Source organism: Mesoplodon densirostris, chromosome 8 (genome assembly GCF_025265405.1).
Source record: "Mesoplodon densirostris isolate mMesDen1 chromosome 8, mMesDen1 primary haplotype, whole genome shotgun sequence".
Taxonomy (NCBI): domain Eukaryota; kingdom Metazoa; phylum Chordata; class Mammalia; order Artiodactyla; family Ziphiidae; genus Mesoplodon; species Mesoplodon densirostris.
Genome location: NC_082668.1, coordinates 9,041,458 through 9,069,416, shown reverse-complemented (window position 1 = coordinate 9,069,416; position 27,959 = coordinate 9,041,458). Strand labels below are relative to the sequence as shown.

General features: G+C 42.3%; 1 protein-coding gene across 1 annotated transcript in view; it reads left to right on the top strand.

Annotated features, from left to right (window-relative positions):
• The window catches only part of CAB39 (calcium binding protein 39), an 88,063-nt gene extending 61,367 nt beyond the window's left edge, over window positions 1-26,696 (top strand). The window contains exons 3-9 of the mRNA XM_060106999.1: window positions 1,416-1,580; window positions 3,891-4,009; window positions 9,416-9,584; window positions 16,821-16,880; window positions 20,492-20,557; window positions 23,363-23,506; window positions 24,130-26,696. Coding sequence (XP_059962982.1) covers window positions 1,416-1,580; window positions 3,891-4,009; window positions 9,416-9,584; window positions 16,821-16,880; window positions 20,492-20,557; window positions 23,363-23,506; window positions 24,130-24,318 — 912 coding nt within the window. The 3' untranslated portion in view covers window positions 24,319-26,696. The remainder of the gene's footprint in view (window positions 1-1,415; window positions 1,581-3,890; window positions 4,010-9,415; window positions 9,585-16,820; window positions 16,881-20,491; window positions 20,558-23,362; window positions 23,507-24,129) is intronic.
• Window positions 26,697-27,959: the final 1,263 nt, after the last annotated feature.

Below are 27,959 nucleotides of genomic sequence, written 5' to 3'. Positions count from 1 at the left end.
CCGTTGCGGAGCACAGGCTCCGGACGCGCAGGCTCAGCAGCCATGGCTCACGGGCCCAGCCGCTCCGCGGCATGTGGGCTCTTCCCGGACCGGGGCACGAACCCGCGTCCCCTGCATCGGCAGGCGGACTCTCAACCACTGCGCCACCAGGGAGGCCCTGTAGTAACTTCTAATGTCCTTGTTTGATTTCTACCATCTGTGTCACTTTGCAGGGCTGTTACTGTTGACTGTTTTTCCTCCTCATTACTGGTTGTGTTTTCCAGGTTTGATTCTTTCCAGGCTTGCTTTTAAGCTTTTTGGAGAGCAGAGTTTAGTCCAGGGCTAATTTTTTATAACAGCAGAGACAAAATCCTTTGAGAGCTCTGCTTTATGCCTGTGAATATGAGGTTTTCCATCAGGTTGATGGGAGCCTAGCGTGAGCTCCATGGCTCTGTTCCCTGGCCTGGGGTAGTTACTCACATGCCTGTGCTTACCAGTGCTCAGATAGAGTAGCAAGTGAGTCTTTGCAGGCCTCTAACACTCTCTTCCGTGTGGCTGTCTCCTCGCTGGTACTTTGCCCTGCAAAAGCACCAAGTCTCCTTGGCCTCCATAGATTCCCAGCTCTGTCTCCTCACGTGGAGATTGCCTCTTCTGCCTGGCTTCCCTCTCCCTGTGACGTGGCCTGTAAGTTTTCTCCGGGCAGGCAGTAAGCTAGGGCAAGTGTGAGGTTCGCTTCATCTGTGTCCCTTCTCTCAGGAATCACTCTCCTGTGCTGCCTGAAGTTCAGTGTTTAAAGTTCATTGTTTCAAATATTTTCCTCCAATTTTTGGTCTTTTTCATGGGGGAAGGTAAATCTGACCCTTGTTTTTCATCTTGCCAGAAGTGGAAGCTTTTTAGTGACTTCATTTATTGCTAATATTTTAGCTTTGCATTCAAAGCCTCTTTCAGCTTCATTTCTTCTGTCACTCCCTTATTCCCTCCACACCTTTTCTCTGACAGGCCCTGTGCTGCTTCTCTCCCTCATCCCCAGTTCATGCCATTCGTTCCCCTCAGTCTCCTTCTCCCCAGCCAGTTCTTGCTTGTCAGTGTCTCTCCATTCTCATGGTCAGCTCAGGTGCCTCTTCCATGTTGTTTCCCTCCCATTTGAGCAGAACTGAACTTTTTCTCCCTGTTCTGTTTCGACTACAACAACATTGTTTTCAGCGTTCAAGTATACAGGTTGTGAATCTGCTGGCCTTTGCTGTCGAACACATATGTCAGTCCCCACATGTGCACACATGCAGTTTTTGACTCCTGAGGGCCAGGATGGGGCTTGCCCACCTTTATGTCTTGTACAGGAATCTGGGGGTATGTAATATAGAGAGAAGGTATTTAGCAAGTGTAGGTATGTTATATATGTTTGTGAAAATGAATTTTCTCCTCTCCCCCAAAATCAGGCTACAGAAGAAGTTTCCAAAAACCTGGTTGCCATGAAAGAAATTCTGTATGGCACAAATGAAAAAGAGCCACAGACAGAAGCAGTGGCACAGCTCGCGCAAGAACTGTATAATAGTGGGCTCCTTAGCACCCTAGTAGCTGATTTACAGCTCATTGACTTTGAGGTAAGAAATCAATTTTTTATTTTTCAAAAACATTAACTATTCATAGTCATTTTCCGTATGTTCTCTCCTCTGAAACATTTTAAGGTTCCTGTTGGGCTCTTGGCTCAGGGGTACGGACCTGTAAGCATACCCGGGCTGCCTGCCTAATAAGCAGGGCCAATGTAGGAACTCAAGGGTATCTCGGACTTAGGCCAGGTTTTTTCCCCCTATTTCACTACATCGTATATGAAGTTTTTTAGGTATTTGTTATGCCCTTTCATTTAGGCTGTATTTAATAAACAGCTGCTGGTTTACATAATTCACTGGTTCTTGGCTCTCAAGGAATAAACAATCTAAAGAAGACAATAGAGCGTTAGAATTTTTGAGGTAGGTGAGATCTTAGAGAACATCTAGGTTTTTTTTGTTTGTTTGTTTTTAACCTGCTGAGAACTCACTACAGTCGAGATTATATGTGTTTTGTTTCCTTGGCACTGCTTTTAAATATTTAAATGAGGATAACATTAAAACAGCAGGAGATTTTATACACAATTTTGAATTTCTGGCTTCCCTTGGAAAATTTCGCAACATTGGGCCTTGTAGTCTCGTGTGGCCCCTCAGCCCGTGACGTTGGCATCCACACTTGGGTGTGCCACAGACTGCACAGCTTGTTTTTTCTACCTCGGCCTGCTGCGCTCATTTGCATTTCCTGCTCGTCCCTGGTAGGCGTTTGAAATTGGTGCCCAGGCTTACACAGCCAGATCATCCCATGTTGGATATTTAGTGCATTTATTAGTGAGAAGAATGGTCCTTGATACCAGTCTGAATAAACTAGTCTGAGAAGTGTGTAATGAAGGGCTCTGGCATGGTCATGAGCAGTCTCCTCTTTGACTCTTTGTTATGGCTGTGCTTTATTTAAGCCCCAGTGTTTATCATCCTGAGGGATTGTATCTCTATTCAGCTACTTGGAAAACCAGGGGAGAAAATGACAGACACCTGTAGCCAGATTCAGTTTTAGAGAAGGGTGGGGAAGATGTGGTTCATAGGTTACTTGAATGTATTATCAATAGATAATAAAAGAGAATGAAAATTTATTTCTATCTTTTAGAACAGACCGAACTTAATAGAGTGTCAAATTCCAACAACAAGGATTTTTATCTCCACTGCGAAGGTGGGAGTGCACTGGACCATCCAGTTCCTTCTCCTTCGTCTTCCCACCCCACTCCCCAACCTGGGCCTTGAACTTAATATTCATTTGGGACTTCAGAGACATAAATTTAATTTAAAAGAAATGTGTGCCCTTGAGACTGGTTCTTCTAGATTGCCATTACTACTCCTGACCTAGCATAGTCCCCAGGGTGATCTCTAGTGCTGGAATGCTAGCGTTTCACTCTCCTGCAGACTTGTCAGCCTTATAAAGTGGCAACTCTGAAACACCTCTTGGGGTCTACTTCTCCATTTGTTACTTTCTTGTGCAGCTTTCTGATTACAAGTTTCACTGTATTGTGTTAACATCTACCTATTTTGTTTAGTGAAGTACAGTGGTGTAACTGATTTCTGAACTATTGCATCATGTGATACTTAGTACCTTAATTATCTATATATAAAGGTTTTCCCAAGTATACCTAGTTTAGTAGGAGGATATGTCTACTTGCCATTAAAGGTCAACTTCTTACAGAATTCTTTCATTTTTATTACACTAACAGTACAGTTTCTCCTCCTTCCATCACTACAAAAGAAAGCTATATGTATTGTTTACAATACAAGCATCCTATTTGAAGCTGCTTGGGTGGGAAGCAGATCCCTGAACAATGTAAGCATGTAGCAAGGTTTTGTTTTTCATATCCGAGTCAGCACGATTCTGAGAGTTAGAAATCATTGAAATTATATATAGTAAGATTTCACTTTGTCAACACGTTATTCATGTCAAAAATACTTTACTATTAAAACTTAGGGACTTCCCTGGTGGTCCAGTGGTTATGATTTCACCTTCTAGTGCAGGGAGGGTGGGTTCGATCCCTGGTCGGGGAGCTAAGATCCCACATGCCTCAAGGCCAAAGAAACAAAACATAAAACAGAAACAATATTGTGACAGATTCAATAAAGACTTAAAAAAAAATGGTCCACATCAAAAAAATCTTTTAAAAAATTCACTATTAAAACTTAGAATTTGAAATTACGAAGGAAGAAATAAAAAAGAAAATTTAATGTCTGTGAACATTTTAAAGTCAGATAATCAGTCATAATTATAAATATACAGTACCTAGATTTGAGTTTATTTAGGGCATTTTGGCATTTAGTCAGGCATTTTGATATTTTTGTCTTCCTTAATAGGGCAAGAAAGACGTGGCTCAGATTTTCAACAATATTCTCAGAAGACAAATTGGTACAAGAACTCCTACTGTTGAATACATCTGCACCCAACAGAATATTTTGTTCATGTTATTGAAAGGGTATGTATAAAGTATAATATAATAAGATTTATATTTTTGACTTGAGAAATAAAAAGGAAAGATGGTCTTGGGCAAAAACAGGATGGTGAATGTCAGAAAGCATTTCCTTTGTAGTTTCATCAGCTCATTTTCCCGTAGTTCTGGAACACATTTCCCTCCTTAAAATTTAACCTGTGAGCTAAACTGAATTTGAAAATGCCCTTGGGATTTTAAAGTTAGGTGAATTGTGAGCCTTTATAGTCTCAAACCATACATGACTGAAGGAAAAAATAAGCCCTCTGGGGCTTCCCTGGTGGCGCAGTGGTTGAGAGTCCGCCTGCCGATGCAGGAGACGCGGGTTCGTGCCCCGGTCCGGGAGGATCCCACATGCCACGGAGCGGCTGGGCCCGTGAGCCACGGCCGCTGGGCCTGCGCGTCCGGAGCCTGTGCTCTACGGCGGGAGGGGCCGCAGTGGTGAGAGGCCCGCATACCTCAAAAATAAATAAATAAATAAATAAAAATAAGCCCTTTGTGTCTTATTTCTGTTCTCTAAGATGTAAAAACCTTAATTGTTGAAATATCAGCTAAATCATGTGTTTAAAGACATCTTCTTTGGACGTACATGCACACTGTACTGCAGCAAAGGCTTCCCAGTAAATGGAGCTTGGATGCTATATAGCTTAACCTTGTTCAGTCAACAGTCAACAAAGTACATGTTTATGACGTACTTCCCTTTGCTTTTCACCTGTGTGTGTCCACTCACTAACCCACTTAATTTGGTAATTCACAGTGCATCTTCCTGGAATTACTGTTGGACTAAGCAAGCATTTATCTTTGGGTAGCCTGTCAGTTTCAAAAAAAAAAAAAAAAAAAAAAATCAAACAAAAACCAAAAAAGCCTTAAAACTAAAAGTTAAAAAAAAAAAAATCCTCTTCTCCCTCATCACGGATTGGCAAGGTAACTCCTGTTGTTTCACACCAGAGTTGTTTGCCGGCTCTGGGTACGTGTGCACTGGTGGTGTTCTGTTAAATTGGCGGGCAGCTGGTCTATTGGCATGACTGGTGGCGTGAATCAGCTCGCTCTCCTGCCCCAGCTTTACAGCTTGCCTCACTCTGATGCATATCTCTGTGGTTTAACACTTCCCCCAAGTTCAAACTCGTTTAGACAAAGCATGAGTCAGTGCATGTGTTGGATGCCAGCATTCTATTTCCTTCTTTCTAGTTCTAACTATCTATGTTGCGTCTTCAGATGTTGCCATACGGAATTTTTGGCATCTGATTTTTTGTTGTATCAATCCAGAGCTGCGTGTATGAACATGTAGTGAGTAGTCGGAAATTTTAGTGTTCTTAGAGCAGCTGCCAAATGCCTTTGTGTATTTTTAAAGCCAGTCTTCCTTTTTCCATAGAAAGCAGCGGTTATTAAAATCTATGAATTAGTTAACTCTGCCTGTGTTTTCACTTTAGAGTGGCCAGGGGTATGATATGAATGTTGTTTAATGTCATGTAAAGTAAGACTTTTGAAGTAATATTTAAAGAAAGGTTTCAAGCTCTCAGCTGAGCTGACCAGAGCAGAAACTTCAGCTTAGGGAGGCAAAGAGAAGCCACTGGTGTTGGGATCCCACAGAAGCTGTCCCCCCACCCCTTACAATCCCTTTCCTACCTGTCACCAGGCTTCAACAATTACTAACACTTATTAACATTCTTGTTTCATCTATTCCTTGCCTCCTGTTTCTCCTCCTCAAACATAACATCACTTCAGTATGCATCCCTAGTACATAATAAAGGATTCTTCAGCATAACCATAATATCATTTAAAAACCTAATATTATCTAATGCCCAGTCACTGTTCAGATTTCCTTGATTTTCACCAAAAATGTCATTTTTCATTTTGTTTAAATCAGTTTTCAAGCAAGGTCCACAAACTGAATTTGGTTGATATGACTCTTAACTCTCTGTTAATCTATAATAGTTCCTGCCCCCTTCTTTTAACACCACTTATTTGTTGAAGCAACTGGGTCATTTGTTTTGCAGGAAAACCACATATTTGGGATTTGCATTCTGTGGTTTCACCTGTAAAACCATGTTCCTCTATCCTCTATTCTTTCAAGTTAGTTTGATTAGATTCAGCTTCAGTTTGGGGGGGGCAGGAATTCTTCATGAATGGGATTGTGATGGGATTGCTTTCTGTTGGGCAACGCAGGTTGTCCTACTTCTGGTGATACTTAGATTGATCAGTGGATGTAGGTGTTGTCAGTCTGTCCATTATAAAGTTCTCCATCAACCCTTCACTTAATGGTTTTAGTATCCACTGAGGATCATTGTCTAGGTTCAAAATGGTGATTTCCTAATTCTGTTATTCCTTCTCTGTATATTAAGTGTGTTTCGTTCCTCAGCAGTGACTTCTATAGGAAAGACAGAATAGATGCTTGATTTTTTCCACTGTATCATTTTTTAGTATAATCAATTGGTGCCCTAGCCACTTCCTTAGATGAGCAATGAGTATGTTATTGTCTTAAGCACCATTATGACCTCAAGTTTTAGGGGGTTTTAAAATATATTTGATGTGTCTTAATCCATTGCAGTCATTATGACCAAATTTTTATGTCCAAATTGCCCCGTCTTGGGCTATTGAGAGCTCCTTCAAATTGGCTCCTATGTCCTTTTGGCAAGACCCCATTCATCTTTGATGGCTTCCTTGCTGTCTGGCACAAAATGTCCCTTGCTCATTTTGTACAGATCCTGCCTCAGACCCGAAAACAGCCATTTCTTCCAGGGACCCTGTTGAAACTACCAGTTTAAGATGTTTCTGCTTTTTTGGGAATTCCCTGACAATCCAGTAGTTAGGACTCGGTGCTTTCACTGCTGAGGGCCCAGGTTCAATCACTGGTTGGGGAACAAAGATACTGCAAGCCATGCAGCGTGGCCAAAAAAATAAAAAATAAAAAGATTTTTCTGCTTTTGTTGATTAATTAGTTTGGACTACTTTAACGCAATGTGATTATCCACTCAGGCTATAAGTATTGGCACTTTGATGTTAGACATTTGGCAGAGTTATGCTAACAATATTAGTGCATTTGAAAATAATCCTGTTGCTAGTGTTCGTCTAAATCTGGAGTGGTCATTCTTCCACTGGCGATTGAAATGTTAACGTGCTAACAGGTTGTGCAGCGTAACTGTTTACCTTGTACTCACTGGTTTACATTTAATCGTTTAAGACAAGCTTGACAAACTGCCATCAAAACCTGCCCAACTTGTTGTGCCAAAGTGTCTTACCCTTGTCTTTCTAGTCTCCTGCCTGTTACAGATCAGCAGAGATGAATTGTATGATCAGCCATGTTGTGAGCAGACATTTTAATCACCTAAGAGCCAGTAAGCATTCTAGCTGCCATGCCATAAGTGATACAAAGGAACATGGTTTTGATCTTGTTGAGGATCTGTGATAAACATATGTACGACAGAAGGATAATTCTACTAGATAACACTACTAGTGGATTTCAGGGGATAAAATGTGGGTTTAGTCAATAAGGCAAGAGTTGGTAACAGAGATAGACTTAGGATTGCGGTTCCAGATAGTTTCAAATTTGCATAGGCAGAAAAAAGAGTGAGTACAAGGGCAGGAATGAACACAGTGATTGCCAACAGGAAGGAGATAGTCGGAGTATTTTATGGCATAGTGGGAGAGGAGTTGTACCAGAGGAGTAGCTATGATGTGGGGACGCCTGGCCATCAAAAGCCCAGACGTTTGTCTATTTGATTAACAAGAAGAAATCATTATAAGCTCCTAAGCTGGAAAGGCTATTGATAACACTGGTCGTCAGATAGATTTGTTAAGACAGAGCTTGAACAAAGGTGCTGGTTAGGGGTCACTTGAGTGACTAGGTGTGACTTCATGCAGCACTGGGAATGGATAAAAGAAAATGAAACAGATATTGCAAAGAAGTATTTAAAAGGAGTGGTGATATTGAGGATGGGAAGGTTGGGAGTAGGTAAAGAGGGGAAGGTTTAGAACTGTGCTGTTCAATACTGTACCTACTGACAACACGTAATTATTTAATTTTAAATTAATCTAAATTAAGTGCCATTTAAAATTCAGTCCCTCAGTCATACTAGCCAGATTTCAAGTGCTCAGTAGACGACATAGTTACAGAACATTTCCATTATCAAAGAAAGTTCTGTTAAACCTGTTTTAGACCCAGGTATCTGAAGCAAAACAGTGATGCCATATTAGACTTGTAGAGTTTATGGTAGGCCTTTAACTGAAGTTGTCCAGAAGCAACAGAAAATGCCTAACTACAGCCCAGGGTAGATCTGAGCTGGGGCAATTTAGGAGCCGTGGAGGGAACCATGAGATCGTAGGAGCGTTCACTAGCAGGCCAGAGGCAACAGAGGAAAGACCTCAGCCAGGCGAGAAATAGAAACAGAGGAGGCAGAAAGGAGAGCTGGGAGAACTTTTCTTTTTTTAAAGAGAGAGATGCAAAGATGTGCGTTGTCAGGAAATTAAATAGCAGAATTGATGAGAAAAGACCATTTGTTTTAGCGAAGCGGAGGCATTTACTCGTAAAATGTTAGGAAATGGATTCGATGGCAGGAAACTAGAGGACACTGAGTGGGGAGGAGATTAAGCCTGTGTGTGCAGCTTGAAAGCAGGTGGAGGAACAGAGTGCTGTGTTGGAGCAGAACGGCAGAGTCCAGTCCAAGGGGTTTGATGTACATCAGAATGGAAGAGTCTGCTGGGCTGAGAGGAAAACAAGGTTCTCTTTCTGATCACGGGGAAGGAAGAGGCCAGAGACATTGAGATGGGTGTAGAGGAAGGCTGTGCGGAAAGCTGATGAGGGATGCCGTGGAGTCCCCTGTGTCCTCTGCGAGAGCCCTCGGGCCATCCCTGACTAGGCACTTGGTGACATCCTTTGTAGCATTTATGTGTTGCTGCCAACGGTCTTGAAAGTACTATTTTGAGTACTGAATTGAAGCAATGAAGTATAAATGCGGTGTATTTGATAGACCCGTTTAGATACTATGAACTTTAGGAGACTATTTTGCTTATTTCATATTGTTTTTTCATTCAGCTTTTGGTTTTTCTGAAGTGATGAGAGCACCACATGTAAAACTAAACCCTATTTGGAGGTGTGACCCGGCAGACGTCTCTTCAGATCTTTTAGCTTAAGTAATGAGCCTTTATTCCCATGATCGCTCTCACAGCTGTTATTTTTCTTTGGGTTGAAGCAGTCACCACCAACTAATGTGTGTGTGCCCTCTGGACTGAACCCCTCTGAGCACATATTCTACTCTGAGAGAGATGCATTTCGTAACCTGCTCTTAATTAGGACACGTCTGAAACTTCCTGTTCTAAAAATTGGAACTGTTAAGAGTTTTTAAAAGAACAGTGATGGGGGAAAAAAGCAGTCATCTTTGTCTTTTCTTTTTGCAGATATGAGTCTCCAGAAATAGCTCTGAATTGTGGAATAATGTTAAGAGAATGCATCAGACATGAACCACTTGCAAAAATCATTTTGTGGTCAGAACAGTTTTATGATTTCTTCAGATATGTCGAAATGTCAACATTTGATATAGCTTCAGATGCATTTGCCACATTCAAGGTAACATAAAAGCTATAATATTCTTAAGTATACATACAAGTGAGATTAACAGGGGTGCTGTTTTTCCTAAACCTTCTCTACCCTCCAAGTCTATACATGGCTGCCCTCTAGCGGGAAGAGAGAAGATATATTTAAATGTGTATTGTGACTCAGGCATACGCAGTAGAGTCACAGCTTAAAAAGGGTAGAAAAGTTAGATTCTAAAGTCTGTCTAAAAGGAAAAAGTCCTGTACGGTCGGTCAAAAGTACACTTTTCTGTTAAATTACCCATCAAGTACAGTATATAGAAATGCAGTACATATGAAAATCAGATTTTTCTCCTGTGTTGGAACATACTGCAGCAGTTTCTTTGATTAAGCATCAGACAAAGCAGTTGGCTTCTGTTCAGGGCTGTTGTTAATTTGCAGTATACTAGAACCACACTCAGGACAGAGATTTCTCTATTGTGGACAGGCCCAAGGGCACAGTGGACTTCTCTCTCCCATCTCCTGCTCAGGCCAGAGCTTGAGCTTATTAAACACAAGGGGTGGGGGTGCAGAATCACCAGCACTACTCCTCCCCCCCACCCGCCTACCTTGTCTCCCTGTTGTGTGTTTGTGTAAATTAAATACACAGATGATATGATACCACTGTACAATGTGCACATTTTTGTTTTGAATTGCAAAGTTCTGTGCTGTTTAAGGTATGTAGATAAAGCAGTAATGTTTATTAGTGTTTTTCACAATGAGAGCAAGCCTTTATACGTTATATTCCCTTATGTAAAATGTCTGACCTCATAAGTGAATATTTAGAACTGTAATTTTAATGTAATCAAAATTTAATATACTAACCTGCAGACTACTGTGCTCAGAAACCATGAACACTGTTACGGTGAGAAGTGGCCACTGTTTTTGTGAAGGTTCACTTTTATGTATAAAGAGCCATTGAGATAATGAGCACATGTCTTGGTCTCTGAATAAAATTTGTCCCTCAGAGCGAATGAACACCCTCAAAATGGGATGAAAGCCTGGGAACCTGGCCGCCTAGGGATTATTAGAGAGGATGTCAGAAGACCTCAGATATTTATACATTAATGTACAAAGCAAAATGAAATGAATTTGAGATTATAACGTAGAGTGGAAATACGACATCTTAGGTATCACTGCACTTGGTGGGATGGGACTCATGACCTGGGATATATTGATGGAAGGGGACGCCCCATTCAAAAGTAGCAGACCTGTTAGGAAGGGAGATGTAGCAGCACCATGTGTCAAAAAGGGGTACTCCTGGGTGGGAAGAAAACCAGAAGCCTGAGCGTGGGACACTCTGGGAGGAGGAGGGGGAGGGCAGAGGAGGGGAGCAGCAGTGGGCTCGGGGAGTGCAGCCGGACCGCCTAACCAAGAAGAGGACACAGGTCACACGCTCTTGGCACAGGTGGCTCAGAGGTGAGAGAGATGTGCTGACAACTCTGTGCCACAGATGTGAGTCCCTGATTGGCCTTGCTGATAATTCCATCTCAGTTAGGATTGCTTCTTTGAATGAGATTGTCACCAAGAAGAAAACGATGGTGATGGAATCACTGTGGGTAAAGCAACCCTGTCGGGTCGTGGTAGCCAGAGAGGAAAGGATTAGGCAGAGTCAGGCAGGTATTCCCTACCTGAAGAAGGGAAACTTTACAACCAGGTAGGATTCTAAGGATGAGCTCTAGAAGAGAGAGCAGTGAGGAGCGAGCGTGGCTTCTGTATCTCAGCCGCTCCTGATGACTCAGAAGGGCAGAGCTAGTTAAAGAGCCTCCTGAATGGAGAGCTCTGCAAGAAGCAAAGTTACGTGGAGCCCCAAACTGAGACAGTGTAGGAGAGGCGCAGACCTACCAAACAACACCGAAGGTGCCACCCACCCCTCCTTCAAAAGTCTGGTCGGCTCTGGTCTCACCTGCACACCAGAGGTGCTGACAGGAAGGGAGGGAGGACCGCTCCTCTTCTGTTTGCTAATGTCTTCTTTGCAAAGAACATTTTTATAGCAGAAAAGAATAGATGGTTTGTGCTCTCCTTCGAGACTATGACCAGAGCTACCTTCCCAGAAAGTGCACTCTACACACAAAAACTTTGAAACAGGGCTTCCCTGGTGGCGCAGTGGTTGAGAGTCCGCCTGCCGATGCAGGGGACACGGGTTTGTGCCCCGGTCCGGGAAGATCCCACATGCCGCAGAGCGGCTGGGCCCGTGAGCCATGGCCGCTGAGCCTGCGCGTCCAGAGCCTGTGCTCTGCAACGGGAGAGGCCACAACAGTGAGAGGCCCACATGCCGCAAGAAAAAAACAAAAAAAACAAAAAAACAACTTTGAAACAAATGCAGCTTATCCATAACCCTGGATTTAAAGTCCAAGGAACAGGTGCTGAGCCTTAAAAGGAAATTAAAACTACCTGCGTGAAACATGTTTAAGATTCATAGCTTGAACGAATGGGGTTCTGAGATGGTAAATCAGTGGCCACATATTTTTTTTTGAGGAATTAAGGAGATGGGGAGGGACATCAGAAGGCCAACAAATATATTTCCAATTTTCCAGAGTAAAAGAAGGTAGATTCCCCAGAGAGACTGGTGGAGCTCGATATTATACCTGTGTAAGGTACTAGAAAGTATTGCTAAAGAGATGATTTCTGAGCATTTTGGAAAGGAAACCGTGTACCCACAGCCAGCATGGATTCACTAAGAGTAAGTTCAGTCATACTAATCTCATAGACGCCAGTAGATCAGGGGGCTAAGGGCGTGGCTGCCTGGATTCAGTTCCCAGCTCTGCTGCTGATTTAACCTCAGTCTTTTCATCTGTCAAAATGTAGGTAATACTAGTATGTCAGGGTTATTGTGTCTTCACATAGTGTGTATGCAGTGAACAGTAGCTATTAGAATTATTTCTTTATGACAACGTGGATATATTAGATGTTGAATAATTGTACAGGTCTGTTTTCATGGAAACAATGAAAGGTAGGAGCTAGATGGAGTTTCAGGGTAGCAATCATAATTAATTGAACGCCATATCCATAAGGAGCCAGAAAATGGACTGCCACCCTCTTGGGGCAGAATTCTTAGTGGATTTGTCTTTACTCAGCACAGCTGAACATTTTTATTAAAGACTTACAATGTATACCATGAAGGGCTAGAAAGCAGATAACAGAGATCCTGAAATAAGGCTCATAAAGATCCAGAGAGGCCAGAGGATAGCGGGCTGAAATTAAATATGGATGAACTGAGGTCTTCCTCCTGAGGACTCAGCTCTGTTGATATGAGATGTGGGAGTCAGGCATAATAGTAATAGGTAACGCTAGGTGTAATCGCTACAGAGTGTGATAATGACTAAAAGGCAGGTAACGTCATATCATGCTCAACCCTATGAAGGAGATGCTGTTATTATCTCCTTTACAGATGAGGAAACTGAAGCCTAGAAATGTTGGGGGAAGTCAGACCATAAATGGGGAAGCCAGAGTTTGAACCCAGGCAGTCTGACTAGAGAGCCCACCCTGAGTAAACAAAATTCTGAGTACGTCCAGTCAAATTAAACAGTATGATGCTGCTGCCCTGCCCCTAAGCTACCTGTGACCACATAACGTGTGACCTAAGGAGCTGTCGATGGTCTCACCCCACTATAAGCTTATAAGGTAACAACACATAAATGTGTTCCATTCCAGGCGCTACACTTTAAGAGGCACATAGACAAATAGATGACTTTCAGAAGACAGTAGATGGTGAGGGGGACTGAGAACCTGTCATTCGAGGAGTGGTTAAAGGAACTGGACGTATTTAGCCTGAAGAAGAGGAGACTCGGTAGGGACTTGCGTGAGAGCACTGCTTGGATTTAAAGTGGGTCCTAGAGAAAATGTACTAAACCTAGTTCTGTTGACTCTGACAGTTTTCTGGAAATAACCTGGGGATAGGTTTTGACTCTCTAGCACAGGAGGAACTTTCTGACTTTCAGAGCTCCAAAGGTGAACCACACAGTTGGAAGAACTGAGTCTCTTGTCCTTGGACATAGACAGTCATCAAGTACGAAATTGGGCCACATGACTTGCCAAGCCTCTGTGAAAATAGCCCCCGGGTGAGCAGCATTTCTTCAGGGATTCCAGGGCTGTCTTTGTGACATGATGTTTGGGACCCAAACTCACATAACTTTTAGGAATCTTTTAAATTCAGCCCACCCTAAAAGTTGGCTGCTCAATCTGCTGGACTTGGGAGATGACCCCTGACCTTCCTCCAGGTAATGCCAGGGTCTCGGCTATACTGGAATTTAACAGGTTGGGAAGTCAGAAATCATGTTCTTTCTGTCCCCCTGCTGGCTGGCCCAGCAGCTCTGCTGATCTGGGACCACGTGCATCCTGTCCGCTCTGGGGGTCGCTTACCAGCTGCTGGCTGCATGACCACTTGCCTTCGTTTTCTGATCTGTCGGTTTCTGCCCCCCCCAACCCCCACCCCAGCCTGGTTTGAGTTCTCCAGAGCTCTCGGCTCTAGTTCCAAGTGTAAGGTCTTTTCCCATCTCTCAGGAGACAGAGGCTCTGCGCAAGTTCCCACTTCCTCTCTTCCCAGCTTAGTATCGGCCTTTTTACTCTGTGCCCACTCCCAGCAATTGTTCCTTCCCTGCTAATGTTTTAGTCTCCTTAAAGAAGGGCTGCTTTAGCAGCCTCAGCACCCCTTTCCAGTCTCTCCTACCCCAAGGCCATGGAGATGTGATTCCTAGATTGGCAGTGGTTTCCTGAGATTCCTGGTCTCTTTAAACCAGATGATAACAAGTAGAATCTCTGATGGGGAGATGTTTGAGGTTCCCCCTTGTCATGTGTGGCCCAACTGTGAGCCTCTTGCTGCTGCTGGAGATACAGCTTTCAAGGTAAATGTCACCTTACTCAGACCTAAAGAAAAAACTCTGGCGCAGCATATTTAGGATCTTTGCTTTTCAGAGTAATACTTTCTACCTACCTGTTCCTAAGAAACCAACCCCAGTGGAGAGCCGTTGTCTCTGAGACCCCTTCCCTTGGCATTCTCTGTCGTCATATCATGACAGAGCGGTGAGCACCTGGCTCCCGGCTCTGTACTTCCTCACAGTGGCCTTCAGAAAGACCCAGCCACAAAAAAGTAGACGTGACACTCAGTCATGCATGGATCTAGCCACAGCAGTCCTTAAATTCACTTTTTCGTTGTTCATTCAGTTCATTCCACAAGTCTCTGAGTGCCTGCTCGTGTCTTTAGGTCCTGAGGTTCAGCAGTGATCTCTTTTTTTTGGCCACACTGCACGGCTTGTGGGATCTTAGTTCCCTGACCAGGGCCCCCTGCAGTGGAAGTGCAGAGTCCTAACCACTGGACTGCCAGGGAATTCCCGGTTCAGCAGTGATCTGTCCAGACAAACGCCTGCCCTTGAGGCTCCTAACTCAAGGGAGACCGTCATAGACCACACAGTAGCGTGTTAGAGGCGGGACACACTCTTTAACAAGCATGCTTGATACATTCCCTTAAAGTTCTCATGTTCCTGTCTCCCTCACATCTCAACCCATGGACCAATAGATAATATAAATTCTTCTAGCCCTGCCATCTCCTCCTTCCCATACGGGGAAGCCTCATAGCATTTCTTTCCAGATGCTTGAAGGTACTCAAACTCCAGGTTTTCTAATTTTGCCTGTTTAATCCCCAAGGGGGATTTGGGAAAAATTGGGTAGACCTTCCATGGGCGTAGGACACATACCCCATCCAGCAGTTTGAACACCTGTAAGTCTTTGGGGTGGAGTTAGAAGCCTTCTTAAAAGCATACTTTGAAGATTGCTTAATGTGCTGTTTTCCCAAACATGTTCCCTGATTCTGTTGGTTCATTCATTTATTTATTAAATATTAAGCTCTTACTATGTGCTGGATACTGCATAGGTGCTGGGGATTCAGAAATTAGTAAAAATAGACATGACCCTTGTATTTATAGACTTTACAGCCTATCGTGAGAGAGACATTAATAAAATAATCCCACAGATGTCAAGTCATAACTGTGACCATGCTTTGGTGCCAGTGACCAGTCAGGAAGGGTCCCCCATGGAGGTGATGTTTGAGTCGAGGTCCAAAGGTTGGAAGTAACTAGGCCAGGGGAAAGCCTGTGCAAAGGAGGCCTTTCAGGGAAGGGTGCTAACAAGCAGGCAGCAAAAGAGCTCCCTGCAAAATCTCTTGAAACCTGATGGATCCCCATGAGGGAACCAGAGCTGTAGCATTTTCCTCATTCATTGACCCTGGAGCATTCCTTCAAGCATTTCTCAGGACATACTTCAGGAAACACTAGTTCATTGTAACCTGGGTAAGTCCAACGTACACAGCAAAGAAAACAAGTTAAAGGAAAGTTGGTTTGGAGAAAGGGGATTATTGGCAGTGACCTCTCCAGTGGGCAGCTCTAAAGGAATTTAATTCATTAATTCACCAAAGATGAATTGGCTGTTCCTGCTGTGACGTGTTTCCATTCTTGTTCCCACCTGGTGAGACCAAGGCTAGTTCATTGCTAACTTCTATGTCCTTGAAGGCAAGGACCATATCTTTTTGTCTTTGTAGCCCCAGCACCTAGAACTTTATCTGGCACATAGTAGGTGTTTCCTGAATGAATGATCCTTGAGTTGTTTCCAGGGAAATTCATGGGGTGAGGCATAAGCTCTATTTCATAGGGGTGCACAACTGGACTCTAGGTCATACTAACTTTTGGTGCTACATGTTTGCAGCATTAGTCTGCTTACTTAGGAGCTGATGTTTATAATATGACGGGGCTTTTAAAAACCATTCTACCTCTGAAAAAGATTGCATTCAATATGAAACTGAATGTAACTGAATTTAGGAGGAAGAAGATGGAACCTCCAGTACTTTTTCTAATAAAAGAAATGTCCTCTTTTGCCACCAGGAGCAGTATACTATTTGACATTTTATCACAACCGTTTACTTTTATTTCATTTCAATTCTTGATTCCCTTTCTTTGAGTTTTTATCTCCATTGCCTTATCAATTTTTTTAAAATTTTTCCTTCTAAGAGCTGTAGACCTGTGACACTCAATCATTACAATCACAATTTGATTATTAATGATTTTATTTGCTCTTACATAGAATCAACATTTTCAGTACAATTCATGCTCAAATGTTTTTAAGTATAGTAATTTTTAACAACAGTTTTTATCAGGTAAAATGGCGTGGAATGTTTAGGATTCTCTTTTCTAAAAGAATTTGAATGCCAAACAACTGTAAAAAGTGTATTTTCTTTTTCTAGGATTTACTTACAAGACATAAATTGCTCAGCGCAGAATTTTTGGAACAACATTATGATAGAGTAAGTACATGAAACATTATTTTAAAATAGCACATTGTAAGTTTTGTGACCAGAAATGAAAGATTTTAATTAGATTTTCTACCAGAGTATGTATTTTGGAAATACAATGTTTTTAATTGGTGCTGTAATCATTTCTCTACTAAAACGAGGTATAGAGCGTCATGTGGTCAGAAACAGAATTTTATCTTTTTGACGACACACTGCCCTTTGCATCTTTTTTCGCTGTAGAAGAGGAAAATAAAGCACTTTGCTGCTGAATGATAATATACAGTTAAGACAAAAAGAAAATTACTGTCTGGCTTCTTATCTTCCCCTTACTCTCTGTTAGTTGCTCACATTCCTGCTGCTTACAAGTAGAGAGGAAGGGGGACAGCAGCGGGTAGATGGGCAGAACTCTGGCCTAGAGGACGCAGCAGCGAGTTGTGCCCTTGCTCGGCTGCTGACTCCTTGTGCCCGAGACCAAGGCCCGCTGGGGGACTCAGAAGTCTGTCCTTATTTGTAAAAGGAGGACAGTGGGTTAGCCCAGCCTTAAGGCCCCCCCCCCCAGATTGAGCTAGTCGTAGAACCCCCAGAAGTTTGTGACGAGTGCTGGGTGCTCTGATACCCTGGTTGCCCTTGATCATCACAGCAGTAGTATCATGTGTTCTCTCCCACCATGTGTCATCTCTGCTCTCCACGATTCCCACGAGCGCTTCCTTATGCCGTACTAGTTTAATGTAGGCATTGTCCAAGATCTCATAGGTGCTCCTGGAGAAGTTATGATAGTAACAATCCACTTAAAATGTCTGTCTCTCCCCCAAGATTGGGCTTAGGTTTTCATTCTTCCACTAGTTGTTTGAATTTTTAAAATCCTGGGTATTGTTAATACTTCATTGTTCACTGCGCCATTGAACTCAATTAGAAGATTCTTGGAGGCAAAACCTATCTATGCTTTCTAATTCTCTTGTGTTCCTTTTCCCGTCTTTCCCTCCCACTCCCAGTAACATCATAACACAGTGCTGAGTACATAGTAATTCCTTCATAAATAGCCTCATCAATGGCTTAAACATAGCTGGTCATTTTTTTTTTTCTGCCCGTGTACATTGGGATGTGGGTGTGTTTTTTTTTTTTTCCTGTGCATTTGTTGGTTTAAATTGGAAGCACAGTCATTTTGTTGGTGCCTTTTACAGTAGTTAGAAGCGTGGGCTTTGGCACCAGACTGCGTGGAGTTTGGCTTCAAGTCCCAGCTCCACCGTGTGCTTCCAGCTCTTGGGCAGCAACCTTCATTCACCCTCTGTGCCTTTAGGATCTTCAGCTCTAAAAGAAGGCTCATAATAGCACCTTCTTACTACTGGGTTGCTGTGAGGATTAGATAAGAATGTGTGTGTCAAATGCAAGACACAGTGCCTGGAACACAGTAAGCATTTAATAAACATTAGCATTATTATTTCTATTACCACACGGTCTCAAAGGTTTTTTTTTAATTAAACATATGAGTAGCTTAATTTAAAACCTACCAAAGATAAAAACTAATTTCCCAGAAATTTGCTACTGGCAATGATGTCGCTTTAATTTTGCAATAAAATATTTTCCTATATGTTATTAATGGGTGACATTGGTTAACAGGATTTTAGCAAATTTTTGTGCGGCAGCTGACAGAAATATGCATGCGGTGCAGTCAGATCCAAGGAGGAGAAGGAAATGGGGAGGTGCAGGCAATTTAAATTAAGCCGAGCTGGAGTTACTGTGCAAAAACACATGCTCTAAAACCTGTACACTTGACTCTGTGCTTTCTAATAATTAAAGCATAGAGGGAAACAAAACCAAGGAAAAGCTCACAGTTTCTGTAAAGCTTGTTCAAAAGAAACAGCCTTTTCTAGCACTGGGACCTGGAACAAATTTCTCCCATCGACATTCTTAGACGGGAATTGAATTACAGTGTCATGTAGTGGACGCAGTCACCAAGCGTGCCTCTGCAGTAAATAGAATGCTGAACTAAAGTGCGCTCACGGAGAGCAAATCTTTGAGGGGCCCAAACAGTGCCTGACCTCTGTCTCTCCTAGTCCTTTATTGCTGGCCCAGGGATAAAATCTAACCAGGCAGTTCTCCTTGAGAATAATTTCTTGCAACCAAGCTTACCCTAAAAATTATGCAGCAGAAAATCTTAACTTGCATTTTCTGTCGAGAACTTGAGGTGTTCCTGTTTCTGCATTATTGATTAAAGGCAGACCCAATTGTTTGATCATTGGCTTGACGATCATTTGAGAGAAGGTAGGGTTAACAGCCATCTCTGAAGAGAGAAGTTTTAGTTGCTTGCATACTAAATAGATGGCCATCCCACCTCTGCCTAGAGATAAGCAACAGAAAGAATGCATAGGCAGTTCTGGTTAGCTCTGAACTAAGGGCTGGAAAACCTTTTCTCTAAAGGGCCACCCAGATAGTAAATATTTGAGGCTTCATAGCCATGCAGTCTCTTGTCAGCTCTCCTGTCTGTACTACTGCAAAAGCAGCCATAAAGAGTTCATAAACTGAATGTACTTACCATACACAAATGAGCATGGCTGCGTTCCAATAAACTTATATAAAAACAGACAGTGGGTTGGATTTAGCCCATGAGCTATAGTTTGCCAACCCCTGCTCTAAACCACAGACGAATGGCTGATGAGAACCCATCATAAAGAAAAGGTAGAAACAGTTTTCGCATGGACAAATTACAAAGCAGGCATCCTCTACCACCCACCACAACCAAGGAAAGGTCTCAGTAAAGCACTGCTACCCAGCGGAGTCATACTAGTACTGCAAAATTTTGGAACTTTTAAAACCTGTCTATAGTTAAAACAAAGAGCTAACTGGCCTTCTCTTCTAACTTTTGGGAAGTGTGGCCCTAGGCCTTGTGTGCCCCTCACTTCTGTTTCCCACCTCCCTGCTTTCCTCTGCTTCTGCTCCTTACCATTCCAGGGACACTGGTCTTGTTAGGGAGCACCATTTTGTAAATCTAGCGGACGCTCGTCAGCTCTTAAATCTGCTTCATTTTGCACTTTCCAGGTCTTCGCTCATGCTGTGTTCTTCCCTTTTTATCCCCCAAGAGTATCTTCTTCTCCTCCCCATTTCTGAACGAAATCTCTCCCATTAGTCAAGTTTGAGCTCACGTCCTACCTTCTGTGGGACACCTACCTATTTAAAAGTGCTGAATTTCTTCTCTCTTCTATTTTTAATTATTTTCTCTTCTTGCTTTGAAAGAACAGGCAACTTTTCTCTTTGTGCTTGTGCTTTGGACTAGTTGAGTTGTAAAACATAGGAATTTTCTAATCTAACACCAGGAAATGAGAGCTGACTCAACAGTGAGAAAACAGTGGGGGGAAAGGGAGTTATGTTGTGTGCATATGGAGTTTGGACAGAAGAGGACCAGATTTAAGCTATATGCGCACCTGGCTAGAGCCGGGAAGGGGCCAGGAGCCTTCTTTGTGGAGGTAACCAGTGGGTATCACCTTGAGGACAGGTGTGAAGCAGACAGGAGGGGCTGAGCTTGGGCAGCGATTGGCCTTTGTGCTGTTAGAAGTCTGTACTCAAGCTTTTTAATGTTATTACTGGTCTTTAAAAAAATAACTGATACGTGTTTTCTTGTCTTTTAGTTCTTCAGTGAATATGAGAAGTTACTTCATTCAGAAAATTATGTGACAAAAAGACAGTCACTCAAGGTATGACAGATTATTGAAGTAGTTCATTTCTCTCCACCCCTTATTTGAAATGTGTGTTTGGGGAAAGGGAGATATGGTGCTATGGGTTCTAGACCTTTGCAGGGAAAATACATTTTCCCATGGTCAAGATTTTTGTGGAAAGGAGCGGGCGGGGTTCAGCAGTGGTTCATGCGGGGCAGCTGCCCCTGCTCACCTCCTCATGTGTTAGAGACACCAAAATGGAACGTGCAGAATTTTGAAGAGGATTTAATCACTTAGTAATGAGGTATTTTAGATTTGGGAGTCTGTTGTTAAAACTTAGAATTGTATCACCGAATTGAAGGCGCTGCAGGTGTTTTGTTCCCCAGAGTGCTGCCCAGATGGCACAAGCTTGCTGTGTGAGGGAAGGGGGGTGGCCGTGAGCAGTGACACTGTGAACCGTAGACGAGTTTGGCTGCTTTGTATCAAAATAGGTTGTGGACAATTCCATTTGAAACTTAAATAAAGATTTAAAACTCTAGAACAGGGTTTGGCAAACTACCAAATCCAGCCCACTGTGTATTTTTGTAAATAAAGTTTTATTGGAACACAGATGCATTCTTTTATTTACATATGGTCTGTGGCTGTTTCGGCTACAACAGCAGATTTGAATTGTTGCCCCAGAGACACTGTATGGCTAGCAAAGGAATGGATATGAAGCAAGTCTTTCATTCGTACAGTTTCTCATGAACACATGGAGAAATTTTGAGGACCAGTGGTACTCTAAAAATGTATTTTAATTTGTACTCTCTTTTTTACTGCCACATTGGCATTTATTTATCCCTATATTTATTTTACCAGCAAATTTGTATTCCCTGTACCAAGCTTCAATTTTATTTATTTGTTTGTTTGTTTTTCTTTGTTTGTTTATTTTTGGCCCCACTGCATGGCTTATGGCATCTTAGTTCTAAGACCAGGGAATGAACCCTGGCCCTCGGCAGTGACAGCGTGGAGTCCTAACCACTGGACCGCCAGGAATTCCCCCAATTTTTTATTTTTATGTCCAGAGAAATTCTTTAAATTACTGGTCATCCTTCTCTAGATAATCACATTGAAATGAGTCATTTTCCGTATTTCTTTGGTTTCTGTGACAGAAAATGAACACCCAATAAGTTTATACATACTGAATACTATCTTTTGAGCCTCTGTAAGAGTAAATACTGGGCTTCTTACTTTGAAAGTTGTATATTTTGTGATTCAGATTTGACGTGAAACCTATCTGAGCTTTTGAATTCTTCCTCTAAATTCTTTATAAATCCTAAGTAGAATAAATTTGTTTTCTTGCACATCAGGTTATTTTTGATTTACTGTGATGGCATGTTATTTATCTAGAGATCAATTATCTGGAAACCTCAAGTATCTAGAACATAGCCAGGAACCCAGAAAGGAATTAATAACAGCAAGTAAACCATGGCAGAGTAGCGCTGTCCATGCGTTTGCCTTCCCTTAGACCTCACTCCATGTCTCTTATTAGACTCGGGTCCAACATGCTTTGCATGTATTCATGCTTTTACTTCTCACTATACTCTCATAAGATAGAGGTACCATTATCCACTCCCATTGTACAGATGATAAAACTGAGGCACAGGGCTTCCCTGGTGGCGCAGTGGTTGAGAGTCCGCCTGCCGATGCAGGGGATACGGGTTCGTGCCCCGGTCTGGGAGGATCCCATATGCCGCGGAGCGGCTGGGCCCGTGAGCCATGGCCGCTGAGCCTGCGCGTCCGGAGCCTGTGCTCCGCAACGGGAGAGGCCACAACAGTGAGAGGCCCGCGTACCGCAAAAAAAAAAAAAAAAAACAAAAAAAAAAACTGAGGCACAGAGAAGTTACATAACATTCTCAAGGTTACAGAACTCACAGGGAGCAGGGAGTCAGGACTGGAACCCAGGCAGGCTGGTGCCGGGGGCCACGCTCTCCACTGCTCCGCTTCTGCCTGGGTCCACAAGGACCGCAGCTTGGTCCCTGTCCCCAGGCAGGTTATACCGCCTGCACACTAGTCCTTGACTAGAAGTTGGCACCCTGACAGCATGAAGAGGTGACTGCTGGCTTCAGAGAAAGAGAAATCTAGAACAAATAGGGACGATGTTAAAATTAAGGGCTGATAACGGTATAGTCAACTCCATAGAACTCAGGAAGCACAGACTTAGCGGAAGGCACGGACTTTTTTTTAGCTTAATTAATGTCATTTTTAGTAACGTTAAGGAGTCACTAAGAAAAGCTTAGAGTATCTTCAGGATACCTTGCTTAAGAAGGAACAGAAAAGTATTTGTTTTTATAAACCTTTCTGAATCAGATAAGATAAAATGATAAGTTTGGTGTGTTTAGGGGTACGTATGTGGAAAACTTTGTACATGAAACCCTTTGTCCTGTAAAGTTCAGATAAATAAAATTTAAAAAAATAGTAAAATTATTTTTAAATTAAGCTAAGGTATATAGTTATTCAGTAACTTATCGTCTGACCAGTTTCTTTTTACTGAGATAACACAAATGCATATTTAAAGAATAGGTTCTGACAGTCTCAGATTCTGGGCCAAATGTGACTTGAATGTCCTCTTCAGAGAGCAGAGAGCACCATAGGTTTAAACCCCAGAAGAAAAGGTAGGTGTTCAAACAAATAGGAGGCACTCGTTAGCTTTTAGGTCAGAATTCAGTTCAGTTCATCAGTCTTTTGAGTGCCTCCTAGTATTCTGTGCTTAATAATGATGTTTATTTAATGAATTGTTTTTAAAGCTTTAGTTTTACTTCAAATCTTAAATGGTAATGGAAGAGTAATTGTTTGTCTTCTCAGCTTCTCGGTGAGCTACTATTAGACAGACACAACTTCACAATTATGACAAAATACATCAGTAAACCTGAGAACCTCAAGTTAATGATGAACCTTCTACGAGACAAAAGCCGTAACATCCAGTTTGAGGCCTTCCACGTTTTTAAGGTAGAGTACTAAAAGCATAAACACTAGTTGTTCATCCCATTTCATTTACAAATTACTGAAGTTTTATTAGGTTCATTTTGGTAATCTCAGTGACCCAGCTCAGTTCAGTCAATTTTCATAGTTGTGTGGTACAACATTTAAACAAAAATAGACCCAGAAACAGGGTATATACCATTTGCATTTGGGAACAAGGAAAGTTTATTTGTAGAGGGGTGTCATTTATCTTTGGCATAGAAGATTATTAATCACTAAAGGGTAATCCATTTCTTAATGCTTTCCATGGAGCTTTTTGTTCTTAAAATCCATTCTGACCTCCTCTGCCCAGAAATAACTCCTGCTCATTTTATTCTACAATCAAAGTCTATATTTAATACCAACTGCTGAGTTTCAGAGCATGAGTGAATATGTCAGTCCTTTTTGTGCTAAAACATGTAATTCTCCCCCTTTTTTAAATTGTAAAATAAGGTCTTCCAAAGCGAACACCTCTGAATTAATAATCCTGGCTTCACCACAGGCCCCAGGGAAGCATTGGATGGGTATAGCATGTGCTCTGCTAAGTGCAGCATAGATGTCCCCGTGTCTTGTTCCTTCCCTGTGGCTGATGTTGATTTTTCTCTGTGCAGGTGTTTGTAGCCAATCCTAACAAGACGCAGCCCATCCTAGACATCCTCCTCAAGAACCAGACCAAACTTATAGAGTTCCTCAGCAAGTTCCAGAATGACAGGACCGAGGATGAACAGTTTAACGATGAGAAGACCTATTTAGTTAAACAGATCAGGGATTTGAAGAGACCAGCTCAGCAAGAAGCCTAATTTCCTATAAACATCAAAAATATTAAATCCAAATTCAGCATTTGCTGTTAGCTATTCAGCATCAGGCACTGTTATCGATTCATGAGGAACATTACTGCTAATCTGCTGTTAAGTGAACGGTTTTCATTTTACCTTCTTTGTTTTTTTTAGTCCAAGTTGGAGAACGTAGCTGCTGCTTTCTTGCACACTAGAGCACACGTGGACTTTTTCTTGATCTTTGTGTCATTTCAGAATTCAAAGACTCCGTTTGCTGTAGAAGTTCTGAACATGGCTAGGTTCATGAAGGCAAATGCATAGATGATAGTGTGTGTTAGGGGAAGAGGGCACTGATATTATCAGAGCAACCTGCTTGTTTGCATTTATCTTTGTTAAAGATCTGGGTGTGGATTCTTGGTAAGATTATACGCCTTCACTAATGGAAGATCGTGCAGAGCTTTATTTGAAATCATAGGGGAACTGTATCCAAGATGTGAGCTTCTTGGGTGGATAAAGTTGACACACGAATAAATTGATACTGAAACTTAGCAGCTTCTCAAAATTGTGAAGCTTCGTAAGGTCATAAGGAAAGTGTATATATGCTTTTCACAGCTTTCTAGAATTTTTTGACATTTGATTTTCTTGAGACTTGTAAACCTGGATATGTTGAAGGGTATTTGTTAATTTTACTTTTTGAAGGTATTTTAAAACAGTAGAGCTAGCAACGACACCTCGCATTTCATTTCAACAATGCTTACAGTTTCCTTTTGTATATAATTCTTAGAATGCTCATTTCTTTTAAATGATTTAATTTGTACAGCAGAGGAATGTTATTGTATTAGTATGTAACTATTACCTAATATTGAGTTTTTGCAAAAAATGAATGCTCATATGTAATTGAAATACTTCAGATCACCTGAAAATGCTGATTTAACATTTAAGTATCACAGCATTAAAAGAAAAAGTAAACCAATCCTTCGTATTCAGTTATCCAATGGGGTGCCATCAGTAGGCTACAATACAGACTTGGAACTCAGTCAGCTACACTTTCCTGCATACTATTGGCCTTATTCATTTAAAATGAGTCATGAGTTCTCCAGATCGATGAACGATACCGATTATGCTAAATCAACGCCGATTCTTTGTGTGTGTGGGAGACCTCTGCAGAGAGCACCTTTTCTTTCTTTAAGTAATCCAGTACAATAGTTGTGAAACTGAATAATTCAAACTTTGGCTTCTCTTAGGAAAAGAAGAGTTCCTAGTCATAGGTGTCTTATGGGGAAATTTATTTTTTTTAATGTCCTGTTCCTTAATGCTGCAAATTATCAGTATTTATAAAGTAACTGATTTTGCACCACTTTTTTGTTACTGTGACCACAGCAGAACAACGTCTCCTAGAATATATCTATGTAAAGTTATTAGAATGGTATCTGTTCATCTTAGTGATATGAAGATCACAACTAACAACTTACAAATCAGAGTTTGCCAGTTCGAATTCAGCATGGCTGTAGCTGATTAAGAAATTTATATAATTCTTTGCTAGCCTCTCTTACTAATTGAATTATTTATCAGCCAGTAAAGTGAGACTCCCAATTGATGTTTCAGCAGGCTTTAAGATCTCCTTCTAGGAGCACCAGTTAGGAAAACAGCTCCAGAAAACATAGATGTATTTTATTCTGTTTAATTGAAATGGCAGTCTACACTTATAATTGGTTTTCCTGAGGCTGTCTTTACCAAAATCTGTGTAAAATAATTCATGTTTTTCTATCGGAACTAGAGAAAGCAATCCAAGCTCCTTGAAATGAAAATATCCAAGATGTTTAGGAAGGCAGACTTGGCCGCGATGCATCATTCTGGTTCTCGTGGTCCAGTGCTGGGTATCTGGATTCCGTGTGCAAACATTAATTACACCAAGTGGAAGAAAGGTTTCCTTGCCAAGCTGGTTCTTAGAACTTGAAACAACAGCTTCCACTTTGGCAATGCTGTCATAGTACTAGAGCCTTTGTGTGGAAGACAGGGGTGCAGTGTGTCAAAGAAAACACTGATGTGTTACTATCGCATTGGAATCTGGGGATAGTTAAGACTTTTGGTTTTTTGTTTTTAAACAAAAATGTGAAAACATTCAAAGTTGAAAAGTTGCATTTGAAGTTATGATCATTTAATATATTCATATTACCAAAACTATTATACTGGAAGTGGTTTCTTTTTGTGTTATAAAGGTTTCATTTTACATAAGTCAGTTACTCAATGTGATTTTTAACCCTTAAAAAAGGTGGAGATGTATACAATTGTTAACAATGCCATGGAAGCATTTCCTTTCTCTTGAGGAAAAGTAAATTTCTTATCAGATTATCTGGCTGGCCCTGTAATTTAAATTAAAATAAAAATTTGGAGAAACAGCATTGTTGGTTTTTTGGTTTTATGATGTCATAGATAACTTCGTTTGTGTCACTGAACAACACCATCAGGAGACACACTAGCACAAACTGTGTCACAAACTGTGCCCAGGAACAGTTAATACACAAGTCTCTTAAGTCTTTTTTTTCCCCCTTCGAGGTTTTATTTTTGTTGTCAAAAATGTGGTTTTTCATTTAGGTCATAGCTCCCTGGCCCTTCCTTTCACAGTTTAAGCCTTATACAAGCGTTGCTTCTTAGACCGTAGCATTTGGGGAGTAGACCGTGTCTCTGGTCCTGTGATTATTAATACACTAAGATAAAAGTGAGCACTTGGCAGGACTATTTATAAATTACTTGAGTGAAATTATATTTTCTTTCTTTTTTGGGAGTGTGTGTGTGTTGGGTCTTAGTTGCTGCCTTGAGGTGCGGGAGCTCAGTAGTGGCCCTGCGTGGGCTTAGCTGCCTAGCAGCACGTGGGAGCACGTGGGAGCACGTGGGACCTTAGTTCCCCCACCAGGGATTGAACCCGAGTCCCTTGCATTGGAAGGTGGATTCTCTACCATGGGACCACGGGCGAAGTCCCTTGAGTGAAACTATAATGAAGGTTGAAAGAACTATGGAAGGAAGCACAGTGTAAAACGGCACCTGCAAGGAGGTCTGTCCTCCAGGCCACCTGCTAAGACGTGGCACACAGCCCTGCCCTCGAGGTTTATTGTAACCCTTGTCAGCGGATGGGGTCTTCATCCTCCCCGACGTGTTCTTGCCAAAAGCACTTAACCTGAAATCCGAGTAACAGCGTTTTGCTTGTTATAATCTCTTATAGGTAGTTCAACCCACGTGTCTTGTCGCGCTTCTCCAAAGACGACGGCGGGACCAGGGGACGCTGCCCCTCCTGAGGGTGAGCGGGGGCGTCACGCGGAAGGAGGGTCCACACCGAGGCCTGGATTCGGGCTCTCACGCGAGTTCCACTTCCTCCTTCAGCCCCCCGCCCCGCCCCCCGTCCCCACGCCCGCAGCTGAAGGTACCCGGCCTCTCCCTTCTTCATCTGTGAGGGTCAAACAGACCGTGGTGGCGAAGGCTCGCGGAGGGCGGCCGCGCTCACGCGCTTGTTCTGGAAGCGGGAGCCGCCGGAGACCGGCCACTCCCGTGTCCTCCCCACACCTCACGACCCTCCCGCCAGAGAGGTGAAGGCACGAAGGACGAGGTGAGACCTCCACCACAGTCTCAAGGTGCTCCCTCCCGCCGAGCGGCGACCCCACTTCCGCCAC